General features: G+C 56.8%; 2 protein-coding genes across 3 annotated transcripts; one reads left to right on the top strand and one right to left on the bottom strand.

Annotated features, from left to right (window-relative positions):
- Positions 1–200: 200 nt before the first annotated feature.
- CDK5 (cyclin dependent kinase 5) lies at positions 201–4,243 on the top strand. 2 transcript variants are annotated; one of them, XM_037837392.1, is made up of 12 exons: positions 202–344; positions 1,001–1,089; positions 1,183–1,250; positions 1,377–1,437; positions 1,536–1,592; positions 2,328–2,423; positions 2,567–2,641; positions 2,800–2,896; positions 3,075–3,144; positions 3,700–3,760; positions 3,878–3,958; positions 4,083–4,243. In XM_037837392.1, the coding sequence occupies exons 1-12, from the start codon at positions 308–310 to the stop codon at positions 4,167–4,169; spliced, it is 879 nt and encodes a 292-aa protein (XP_037693320.1). In that variant the 5' UTR covers positions 202–307; the 3' UTR covers positions 4,170–4,243. The 2 variants fall into 2 exon arrangements, with proteins under 2 accessions (XP_037693321.1, XP_037693320.1); XM_037837393.1 differs by lacking the exons at positions 3,700–3,760; positions 4,083–4,243 and having other exon boundaries at positions 201–344; positions 3,075–3,186; positions 3,821–3,958.
- A 1,237-nt stretch (positions 4,244–5,480) lies between these two features.
- Positions 5,481–9,385, bottom strand: ASIC3 (acid sensing ion channel subunit 3). The gene is made up of 12 exons (XM_037837713.1): positions 8,864–9,385; positions 7,952–8,102; positions 7,574–7,701; positions 7,335–7,396; positions 7,195–7,283; positions 7,049–7,105; positions 6,790–6,937; positions 6,362–6,453; positions 6,202–6,281; positions 6,046–6,117; positions 5,778–5,836; positions 5,481–5,661 (listed from the first exon to the last, which is right to left on the bottom strand). The coding sequence occupies exons 1-12, from the start codon at positions 9,383–9,385 to the stop codon at positions 5,583–5,585; spliced, it is 1,539 nt and encodes a 512-aa protein (XP_037693641.1). The 3' UTR covers positions 5,481–5,582.
- Between the last annotated feature and the right edge of the window lie 2,065 nt (positions 9,386–11,450).

Raw genomic sequence — 11,450 nt, forward strand, 5'->3', positions numbered from 1 at the left:
GGAAAACGGACACGCGAAGCTTCCTGGGATTTGAAGTCCGAAGTTCCCCTCCGCTGTCGAACCGGAGTCCCGGGAGTCGAGTGTTGCAGAGGGTTTGAGCGCAGCCTGCTGGGGGTTGTAGTCTTCTGGTTTCCTAAGACCGGGAACATTACCAAGAGATCTGGCTGTTTTAGGACTACAAGCCCCGGAAGACCATGTGCGGGCAGGAGGGCGGGGCAGGGCCGGAGGCGGGGGTACCTCCTCCTCTGCAACGCCCGGGCTGGATTCTTAGAGCCCAGGGCCCGCAGGGGTCCCCGAGGCCGCCGCGATGCAGAAATACGAGAAACTGGAGAAGATTGGGGAAGGTAATGGAACCATGAGATGTTCTTGCAAGATATTTCTGTGCAGACCCTTCAAGATTCCTTGCAGCCCTGGCTCCCCTGCCGTCAGCAATACCCATGGACACTGACCCGGACTTTGCACTCGCTGCAGCCCCGGGCCCCAAGCTCGACACTCAGTGCAGACACCAACCTTCCAGTGTTAGCATTTCCTGCAGGCTCCCGCCCCCAACCTTAGCACTCCCTCTCGACCTGACCTCCCAACCTCAGCACTTCCTACATTTCGTACCCCTGCCTCAGCACCACTTGCAGAACCTCTCCCCGAACCCCAATCTCACCTCTCACTGCAGACCTTCACCCCAACTTCAGCACTTTTGCAATCCCTTATTCCTCTCCCATAATCTTTCTCACTGCTTCCAGACCCTGCCGAAGCACTACCTTTATAAACCTCTGTTCCCTCCCGCAGAAACCCTTGAGCCTCTTCAGGCGCCTTCTCTGCCATTCTCACCGAGAACATCGTCATTAAAGCTTTTCCAAGCCCAGCCTTCACCTGCATCCCTTCCCTTGCTCATCCAGGCTTTAGAAACAACCCACCTGGACACCGCTTTCCCTCTGAGGAGAGATTTCTTAAAGTGGGGAAGAGTGCCCCATGCTTTCTCTCACACCCGGCCTCCTTCCCCCAGGAACCTATGGAACAGTGTTCAAAGCCAAAAACCGGGAGACTCATGAGATCGTGGCTCTGAAACGGGTGAGGCTGGATGACGATGATGAGGTAGGACTGGGGCATCAGGCCCAGGGGGGGATGGTTAAGGGCCTCTGCTGGGTCAGATCTGACTGTCTCATCCCGGCTTCCTCCCATATATAGGGAGTGCCGAGTTCTGCCCTTCGGGAAATCTGCCTCCTGAAAGAGCTGAAGCACAAGAATATTGTCAGGTGTGTAAACAGGCAGTGGTCAGTCTGAGGAGGGTGGAGCTTCAGGGCTAGGCTGGGCCTGGCTGATATTGGGAGAATAGGCCTAAGCCTGGGGGCCTCCTTGGCTGAACCCTTCCTTCTCCCTAGGCTTCATGACGTCTTGCATAGTGACAAGAAGCTGACTTTGGTTTTTGAGTTCTGTGACCAGGTGAAGTAGGGGTTTCAGGGACAGTGGCCTTGGGAGGGTCTGGGGGCACAGACTGAGACTGAGAGTCTGTCTTTTTCCCCCACCCCATCTCTTTTTAGGACCTGAAGAAGTATTTTGACAGCTGTAATGGTGACCTAGACCCTGAAATTGTGAAGGTGAGGGTACTGATGTCCTAGGGACTCACAGTTGCTGGGGTTGAAGTCTATATTCAGTGTGAGTACTCTCTGAGCACCAATTTTGGGCCCTGAATAAGGGACACTCTGGGAGTGTAAGAGAATGAGCAGACCCTATTTCTGCCCTCCTGTAACCTCCAGTCTTAGTGGACATTTTCACATTATCTCATTCAACTTGCACAGTAGCACTCTGGTATAAATGGTATTATTTACATTTAAGAGTTGAGAAAACTGAGGTTCAAAGAGCTATGTTCATTCAATCAACAGATATTTATTGAATGCTTTGTTGTATGCCAGGCACTGCTCTGGGACTCAAGGGAACCAAGTGCTGAATAATATAGCATGGTATATAGGCTGATGCCTAAAACATGTGTGTTCAAATGAGGCCAGGTGGGGAGAGATCAAGGTGGGCTGGGATGGTAGGAAGGCCCACCAGGCTGGAGACCAGGGCCAACTTGTTCACTGTTGTACTTCTAATACCTCACACCATACAAAGGGGGGGCCTTGAGAGTGAATGGGTGGTGTGGAACTGAATTTGGTCCTGAGAGGTGGATGGGTTTTAGATGGTGGGTGGGTTTTAGATGGTGGGTGGGTTTTCTTGGATTGTGGGTAGGTTTTAGAGGCAAAGCAGAGGGGTGAGAAGGGAACATGACCCATCGCGGGGCCCAGCTTCAGATCCAGGATGTCTGACTCCCTCCTCTCTTCCCCCTCCCACAGTCATTCCTCTTCCAGCTGCTAAAAGGCCTGGGATTCTGTCACAGCCGCAATGTGCTGCACAGGGACCTGAAGCCCCAGAACCTGCTGATAAATAGGGTACTTCTCAGCAGAGACTGGGGAGGCTCGAGCCATGGGCTGGGGGAGTGATGTGGGAAGCCAGGCTAGAAGAAGGAGGCTTGGAGCCTGCCCCAAGACTACTTGAAAGCCTTTCTCCATGCCCCCTTCCCATCTCCCCTCAGAATGGGGAGCTGAAATTGGCTGATTTTGGATTGGCTCGAGCCTTTGGGATCCCTGTTCGCTGTTACTCAGCTGAGGTGAGCTGGGGGGATGGGGAATGGGGGTGTGGGAGGGAATCCCTAATAAGCACCTCAGCCCCTGGCCCAGGACCCACAGCATTCTTTTCCTCTCCCCTGAGCCTCTTCCCCAGCCCTCTAAGTGTGTGGGGGGTCCCTGTGGGTGGGGTCTTCTCCAGGTGGTCACGCTGTGGTACCGCCCACCGGATGTCCTTTTTGGGGCCAAGCTGTACTCCACGTCCATCGACATGTGGTCAGCCGGCTGCATCTTTGCAGGTGAAATGCTGAGGGTCTGCCGAGGCATTTTCCCCTCCAACCTGGGTTGACAGTAGGGTCTGGAGGGTTTTCTCAGGGGAAGGGAGTGGGGGCCCTTGGGGATGGGGATGGGAGGTGCAGTGGGAGTGAGGGGTTCTTCATGTGTCACCGTTTCTCATTCCTGTCCTCCTTTCCCCAGAGTTGGCCAATGCTGGGCGACCTCTTTTCCCTGGCAATGATGTAGATGACCAATTGAAGAGGATCTTCAGATATCCTTCCGTGTTCCTCTCCTTGAGCCCTCTGGAAGTGGAGTAAGCACATGGAGCTTAGAGTGCATGGGGGTGAGGGTGGCTGCCGGGCTGGGCTGGAGGGGTCTTCAAGGCTTCTCCTGATGGTGAGAGGTGGAGAGCAGATGTGGGCACACCCTTGACTGTCACAGTGCAGCTAGGGGAGCAGGAAAGCGTGGGATTTATACACAAGGAGGGCACCTGGGAGGAAGAAGCCAAGAGGCTCCTCTTCCAGATGAGAGATGAGTCCTTTGGATGAAGGATGCAAAAGGAGCAGGAGGACTTTTTATGGGAGTAGGGAAGGATGACTGGTTCTTGAGGCTACAGAGTTCAGGATTTAGGTTAAACAGGAAACCTAAAGTACCTGGCCCATTGTCAACACTGCAAGTGAGACTGAATATCAAAGTCATACATGCTCGGGGCCTGTTTCTGTCATGAGTCCAGGTGGGGGGGGGTAGGCCTGAGGGGAAGAGCCCCTTCCCCTGAAGACACAGATACTGGCCTTTCCACCCAAGTGGTCCTTGACCACATGGACACGCTGCTGGGGACGCCGACTGAGGAGCAGTGGCCCGCCATGACCAAGCTACCAGACTATAAGGTGTGAAGGGGGTTTTGGGAGAGGGGTAGTGGGTCATCAGTGGTCACTTTTGTTTCACAGCCTAGCTGCCTCCACACTCCCAGAACCCTGGGTCTGACTCTCCCTGACCCTCCACAGCCCTACCCGATGTACCCAGCCACCACGTCCCTGGTGAACGTTGTGCCGAAGCTCAATGCCACAGGGAGGGACCTGCTGCAGGTGACTGAGGGCAGGGGGGTAGACAGGGGAGCTGGCCCACCTCTCCAGGGGGACCAGGAGAGGGCGGGGCTCTGGGGAGCTGGCCAGGTCTCAAGCTACCACTGCCATTCTTCCCTCTCCCCAGAACCTCCTGAAATGTAACCCCATCCAGCGCATCTCAGCAGAAGAGGCCCTGCAGCACCCCTACTTCTCCGACTTCTGCCCTCCCTAGGCTTCAGGACCCCTGGCTGCCAGGCTGGGGCCTGGTCTATTTAAGCCCCCCTCCAGGGAGGGGAGGGGAGGGGAGGGAGGTGGGGGGATGCACAGTGCACTGGAGCTCCAGCTGTGCTGGGCCCAGCCAGGGTGGAGGTGCCCTACCCCGTGTTCTTCACTCCCTTCATGGACTTTATTTAATTTCATAAATTGGCTCCTTTCCCAGAGTCTGACTGATGTGGTGCTAGAGTGGCTTTGAAGGGCAGGGGCGCTGGGGGAGGGGGTGTCTGCTCCTCTCCACTGCTCTTTGCACCCATGCTTCTAGCTCACATACGCAACCCAGCTGGCCCATAACTTGCTCCTCTCCTCTTAGTTCCCGAGGCTGGGGCCAGGGGCAGGGCTGGTCTCCACACGAGTGTGCATAGGTGCTCTCACACACACCTTTCTCCCTCTTGCCAGAAGGGCCTGACACAAGGTCATGAAGCCAGTGTCTGAGAGTCAGGACAGACTTCCACCAGAAGGGGAAGGAAAAGGCTGGGCCTTTCCATGTGGCTCTCCGTATCCCTTGTGTCCCCTCATGACCCTCCCCTCTGCATCCCTACCCAGCTCCAGCCTGCAGACTCTGACAAGAGGGACCCAAACATGTGGTTAAGTCAAGAACACCCCTTCCCTGCTGCCTTATTTATGTCAGATTTCCAGCACGTGGGGTGCAGAGAGAGCAAGGAAGTTGGGCCCACAGCTGGGGCCTGGGTGTGTCCTGACTGACAGGAAGGGGAAGGAAGGGCATTAGGCTGCACTTTTGCCCCATGGGGGGTGCTGCCGTCTCAAGCTGGCTCTGGTGGGGAGGTTGGGGAAGCAAGAGCTGTTCCTGTGGAGACAAATCATGTGCTGGATCTTGGTCCCAAATGTGAGAAAAAGAGGCATCATCTGAGATGGGATGACTGCATGTGCTCTTGGAAGTGGAAGAACCTCTTGTCTTGTCCTTGCCTCCTTCCCCCACTCTTTCTGGGCCATGAGTCAGAATCTTCTTCCAGCTGTAGCCTTATTGCCCAGTCAGCATCCCAGGTGATTGCCCTGCTGATTTGACTTTCTGCCCTTCACACTTACAGCTCTGTACTTTGAGGATACCTGAGCTCTGCTCCATTGCCTCTGAAATGTTAGCCGTTCACACTGAGGTGCAAATGACTGATAACTTCTTGCTGTGTATTCTTTTCCAAAGAAATTTATGGTAATTAACTGGGGCCAGTCCCAAATTTCAGACACCATGACAGGTGAGGAGGGCTGACTTTGACCTGACTGGCCCCTGGCGTGTAAGAGAAATACCTGGGACTGATGCATTAAAGCTTTATTTGTGGTGAAGATGGCAAGGACAGGTGCAAGCTGGGCACATTCAGGATGTCAAGGCGGGGCCCTGGAGATGTAGACGGCAGCCCTAAAGCCGCGTGACGAGGTAGCAGGTGCGGTGGGAAGCAGAGAGAGTCTTGGTGACAGCACAGGGAGGGGTGGGAGGCCTGGTGAGAGACAGCCCACAATGCTGGCACAGAAGGCCTTCCTACCACCTGCTCCCCCTGCCCTTGACCGGGCCTGCCCCTTCCTCCCTTGACCTTAAGGGGCCATTTTATGTTACCTGGGGCCCAAGTTGAGTTGGGGAACTTGGGTTTGATGGCTGCCCAGCCCTTCCTGAAGCTGTGGGAGGAGGGAGTGGGTCAGAGGTGGGGAGGGAGTCCTCCCTCCCTCCCAGGCACCAGCCAAGGTTACCACACTCCCAACCCCCCTGCTCCCAGGGAGTTTTCCTCAGCTGGATAGGGCTGGTATTCTAGGCTGTTACAGATGGGGCGAGGGAGGGGCCAAGCACCCACATTGGAGGTAGCAGGGGAGGAAGAAGGGGCTGTTACCAGATTGGTGCTGGAGTGCCTCTGGGAGCGGCTTCGGTTCCGGAAATACTGCAGGACCCTGTCTTGGATCACCTGGGAACAAACAGTAGTGGGAAGTGGGCAGCTTGCACCCTCCTCTTGGATCCTAGTGAGCCCCCGGTTAGAGCCCCGGCCCACCTCACAGAGGTAGTCTAGGATCTCAAGGATGGTGAGCAGGCTGGCGCCGATAAACAGCCCCATCTGGCCCCCAATGTCGCCTGCAGAGACAGGGTCATCCATTAACACCCAGCTACCTGCTCTGCCCACACCTGCCCCCTGGACCACACTGCACACACACCCAGCAGCTCCGACACTTCATAGGCTGCCTTCTGCTCCACTGTCTGGTAGTCGAGGGCCTCAAAGAAGATGTCCAGCACCAGCACGTTCTCCCTGCAGGGAAAGAAAGGACAAGAATGTTTACTGCACACTCGCTGGTGCCAACTGCTGGGAAACAGATGTAGGTTCTCTGGCCTCTGAATCCTTTCAAGAACCCTGGGTGGGGGGCGTACCACCCCCAGTTTTTAGAAGAGGCAGCCATCAGAAAAGATAAGTAGCTTGCCCTAAGTCCCAAAGCCTATTGTGAATGTGGAGACTGGGGTCAAATTTGGAGTGCGCCTCCCTAGAGCTCCAGCTCGGTCGTTCCCGCCAGTAGCCCCGTTCCAGCACAGAGGAGGGCGCGCCCAGGTCTGCCCCACCCCGAGGCCCCGGCTCTCGGCGTTGGCTCACGCGATGTACTTCTCGCTGCGGTTGTATTTTCGGGCCAGGTAGCGGGCGGAGGCGCGGCTCGGGATCCGCACCATGGAGAGCTCCTTGGCGTAGCGCGTGCTGGTGCACGGGCTGGGGCAGGCGCACGCGTCCTTCCGCAGCATGGCGTCTGGCGTTGAGATTTGCCAGGGCTCAGGGTACAGGGTTCATCGCCCTGCGGGCTCGGGGTCATGGGGCTGTGCCGGGTGGGGACGGGGATGCTGGGAGGTTAGCCCCTTACCCAGGGCCGGGTTGGCACAGTCCTTGAACTGTTGGGGGCTGCACACTGGCGCGCCTCCTGGAGGTGGGGAAAGAAGACAGGACTTCAGAGCTGTCCGAACCCCACCCCCCTCCAAGGCCGGAACCCACCCTCCCCGGGCCTCTTACCAGGCATGTGCATCATTCGGCAGCCGCACTTCCGAGCCACGTAGCGGGTCTCGCAGGCCAGGCGGCAGCCCATTAGGCTATAGGGAGAGCTGGGGCCCGGACTGGTGCTGGGGTGATCCAGGGGACCAGAGGGCTCCAGCTCAAAGTCGGGATCCAGAGATACAGAACTGCAGTCGCCCCAGGGCCGTGGCAAGAAACTCAGCTGTGGAGGGGCAGGGTTAAGGGGAACCCAAGTAGAAACTGCAAGAGGTTTACTGTAGGTAAACCTGGGATAGGGACAGGCTCTAAGAAACTGAGGGTGGTGGGGTCTGAGGTGGTATCGAGTTGAAAGAGGGGGGTTGGGATCCCAGGGAAGGTTTAGGGGGACAGGCGAGGATACTTGCTGCTGCTGGCAGGACACGAAGGTCTGGTAACCAGGGGCCGCCCCAAAGCCCAGCTGGTCGATGATGGGCGGCTCCTCCTGGCTGTGGATCTGCGCTCGAATTCCGGCCTCAAACGGAGTGTCCTCTGCGGGGGAGGGGGACCTTGGGATCTGAGACCCATCCATCGGATCTCCTGCCTCAACCAAGGAAGACCTCCCGAGCTGCCACCCCTCCCCAAGACTCTGACCAGCCAACTCCGGCCCCCTTCTCACAGGTAAGGAACATGCTCAGGGCTCCCCACCCTGGCACTTTCTCCCTCCATCTCCTTCCCAGAGCCTTTTGGCCCCTGTCTATGCCACCCCCACCCTGCTCCCCTCACACATGTACTCCCCTACCCTTGTCCCTCCACACGGGTAGATACTCATCCTGCTGCACATCCAGCATTATCTCCAGCCCGTTGCCTGCCCCACCCTTGGGAGTGGTGAGAAGCTCGGCCCCGTCCGCACCAGAATTAAAGGTGTAGCACTGACCCATCCGAGTGAAGATCTGGGGGTAGGCAGACAGGGTGACTGGATCTCGCCAAGGCATAGGCACCCAAGCCAGCTCTCCCTCCATATAAACACACGGACCATGGGACCTTTACCCTCCCACATTCTCCATTTGGATCTCTTCTTTGAACCCGGAAGCCCACATTTCAATGCCCCCCAGTCCTACCCTCATAAAAGCACATGTAGTTGAATGCTCATGGGCTCCCATCATTTCCACTCCTCCTCTGCTTCCCCCTCCTCTACCCCATCACACAACTCTGGGTGCAGCCTACAGGGCAAGATGTTTCTTTGACTGGAGGTTGGAATAAAAGGAAGTGGGTCCCAGTTGTCCTTTTCTGGGGCTGGCAGAACTTGGAGGAGGCAGAGGAAAAACAGGACCCCTCTCCCTGGCAGAGAGAGGGGTCTTCCACCCCAGAAAATTTCTACTATAGAACCCTCTCCCCAGAACAGCAGCTACACAGACCAGACCTCTGGGTCAGCCCTGTGCTGGAAAGCATGGTGTAATACACTGCAGTGACAGGGAGGGGTTTCCCCAAGGAGGTCAGCTTCCTGGGCTGAAGAGGAAGGTACTAGTGAGGTGGGGAGACTGTGGCCTGGCCGAGAAAATAAAAAAGATCCCTAAGGCAAAGGGTTTTAAGGTTCCCTGACCTTTGGTTTGGGGTCACTGAGCTGGCAAGGCTGGGGGTTGTGGTCCCAGGTGGGGATTGGTTGCCCCCCACCCCGGGTCCCTGGGCAGAGCAGGTGGGACGGCCAGCTCACCAAGGTGAAGTTTGCAGGCCCACATGGCTGGCCGCGATAGCGGCAGTCCAGCAGCATGTCTTCAAGGGAGTGCCCAGCCCGGGCGTAGAGCTGCGCCATGTCGAAGGTGGGACTGGGCATGAAGCCCGGTGGTGCCGGTGGCCGGCCCAGGGCGCGCAGGTATGCGGCATGCTCCGCGGGATTCAGGCCCAAGAGCGTGGGCCCGGCCCAGTGCAGGTCGTTGGGCGTCAGGCGCGAGCGACGCAGCGGGTTGATGTTGCACAGGGTGACGGCCGGGAAGATGAGCCAGGGGCTTTCACGCTCGTCCAAGGCTGTCTCATGGTGGAACTCCCCGTAGTAGCGCACCCTCTCAGCCACCTGGTAGAGGAAGGCACCCAGCGACAGGAGCACGGCCACGGCCCACAGTCCCCGACGTGGAGTTAGGCCCCCTGGGCCGAAGACGTGGCCCAGCCCATGCAGCGTGCAACTACTGGCAAAAACTCGGATGTCCGAGGCCAGCCGCGGGGCCTCCTGCAGCTTCATGGCTGGGGCCCAGGGAGGGGATTGAGCGGTGACTGTGCCACAGGGAGTTGGAAGGAGTGAGATAGGGGTCAGTCTCTGGGCTGGGAGGGGTTGAAGTAGGATTCCGGTGGCCAGGCAGGGTCCCTGCAGGTCAGGCAGGTGAGGAGAAGAGGGTGGGGGAGAGGAACCGAGAAGGGGAGGAGGGGAGGTACTGGCCTGGTGGGATTTGATGGGATGATCTGGCCCGTCCCGCTCGGCCTTCCCCAGGAACAGGCTGTGGCTTCGCCCGGCTCAGCACTGGGTTGGGGGCTCCATAGCAAGGACCAGGTAGGGCACGGGCAACTGTGGCAAGCAGGGGCTGCTCTGCCAGAGGTGGTGCTGAGCCGGGAGCTTGCCGCAGAGGATTGGGTTTCAGCAGTGTGGGGGGTACCGGGGCCGGCAGAGCGGTCTGGGGGGCGGGGGAGGTCCCTTGGGCCCCAGGCTGAGCCATTAGTGCAGTGTGTGTGTGTGTCTGTGTGTGTGTGTGTGTTGGGGGTTGAGGGGGTTGGCTGTGGCTGTCAGAGACCAGAGGCGCCAGGAAGAAACCGCAGGAGTCTTAGGGAGGGCTTGAGGTGAGCCCAGAGATATATTGGGGTCAGGCTGCCTCTGGGGCCCCTCTAGGCTCCCAGTCACAGTCTCTATGTGTTGGGCCTGAGGGTTTGTCACTGACCCTCAGGCCCTGCTCCTCCCTCCTCTCTTCCTCCTTCCCACTAACCTCACCTAGGATCATTTGTTCTTTCACAAGGAGCGGAGTTGGCTGTTGACCAAGCTGGAAAGTGGTGGGAAGTTTGGTATGAGTGAAGCTCCTTTTTTCAGTGCCCCCAGTGTTCCGGGGCCACACTGGGTAGCCAGGGGCCTCTTCAGGCTCCACGTCCAGGGCCTGGCTGTCGCGGGAGTGACCCTGTCTCCCTAAGCAGTCAGTTCCCACCACCCCCTGCCCAGGTCTCTGCCTCGATGACTGCAGGTTTCCATGCCTCCCTCCCAGGTAACGTGGGTGCCCACTAACAGGAGCCAGGTTTGCCGTAAAGAGGGGGTATGGAGTGGGGTGGATGTAAGTGTGCTACTTCTTGGGTTTAAAGGGGGGAGAGAAAATAATATATATTCACATCTGCTTGTATTTACACAAAGAAATATCAGAAGAGTACACAAGAAACACAAGTTATTCTATGGGAATTGTGGGGAACAGGGAAGTTAGGGGCAGGGGTGAGAGTGGGATGCCTGTGTTTATCTTTTTATATTGTTTTGATTTTTTAAATTGATTTGTGAACTATGTGAATATATGACTGGTTCAAGAAAATAAAACTAATTTTAAAAGATGCAGAAAGAAAAGAAAAAAGAAAAGCTCTGCTCTGAGCCCCCAGTGGCCCCCTGCTGGGTTCTTACTCAGATTCACCAAGCCCCTTGGATGTACAGAGTGCCATTTCCTCAGCCTCCAAGTCCCAGCTCCTGCCTGCTTAGTCTGGCCAAGCTGTTTGTGCCCTGGTAACCCCTCTAGGTCCAGGGAGGTCCCCTAGCTGAACTCTTCACTACTGAGATTTTTGCGTCTCCAAACACTCCTAGTGCCCATCATCGGGGACCCCTTCCACAAGGCGTCCTAGACCCTGGTCAGTCAGGCAGTGGCATGTAACCCCTCCCCCACCCTTCCCCGGCGCTCTCCCCACACTCCACATCCCCCCAATTCTTGCCTTCGCCAACTCCTCCCTTACAGCCTTACAGTCTAGACCGACCCCTCCGAATTACCCCTCTGACTCCTACCCTGTCCCACCCTCTTCAGCCCAGGTCCAAGGTGTGAAGTCCCTGTCCCAGTAACAGTGGAGCTCCTAGGACACCCAAACATTGTGGCCAAACACTGTAGCCACCACTTCACACCTCACTCTTTGCACTTAACAATATATTCTGGAGACCTCACTGGAGAACTTCCTCATCCTTTTTTTTTTTTTTAATAAATTTTTTTAAACAGTTGCATTCCATTCCATTATTTGGATGTACCTTGGTTTATTTAGTCACTCCCCCTATTAAAGAACCTTGGGGGTTTCCAGTCTTTTCC

The sequence above is a fragment of the Choloepus didactylus genome, chromosome 5, assembly GCF_015220235.1.
Source record: "Choloepus didactylus isolate mChoDid1 chromosome 5, mChoDid1.pri, whole genome shotgun sequence".
NCBI lineage: Eukaryota > Metazoa > Chordata > Mammalia > Pilosa > Megalonychidae > Choloepus > Choloepus didactylus.

Excerpts from the sequence above, each read along its gene's own strand:
- CDK5 (XM_037837392.1), top strand. The coding sequence starts at position 308 with ATGCAGAAATACGAGAAACTGGAGAAGATTGGGGAAG. Across the intron at positions 345-1,000 it reads ACTGGAGAAGATTGGGGAAG|GAACCTATGGAACAGTGTTC; the intron begins GTAATGGAACCA and ends TCCTTCCCCCAG. Across the intron at positions 3,761-3,877 it reads CCAAGCTACCAGACTATAAG|CCCTACCCGATGTACCCAGC; the intron begins GTGTGAAGGGGG and ends GACCCTCCACAG.
- ASIC3 (XM_037837713.1), bottom strand. The coding sequence starts at position 9,385 with ATGAAGCTGCAGGAGGCCCCGCGGCTGGCCTCGGACATCCGAGTTTTT. Across the intron at positions 8,103-8,863 it reads GGCCTGCAAACTTCACCTTG|ATCTTCACTCGGATGGGTCA; the intron begins GTGAGCTGGCCG and ends GCCTACCCCCAG. Across the intron at positions 6,454-6,789 it reads CGCAGCGAGAAGTACATCGC|GGAGAACGTGCTGGTGCTGG; the intron begins GTGAGCCAACGC and ends CTTTCCCTGCAG.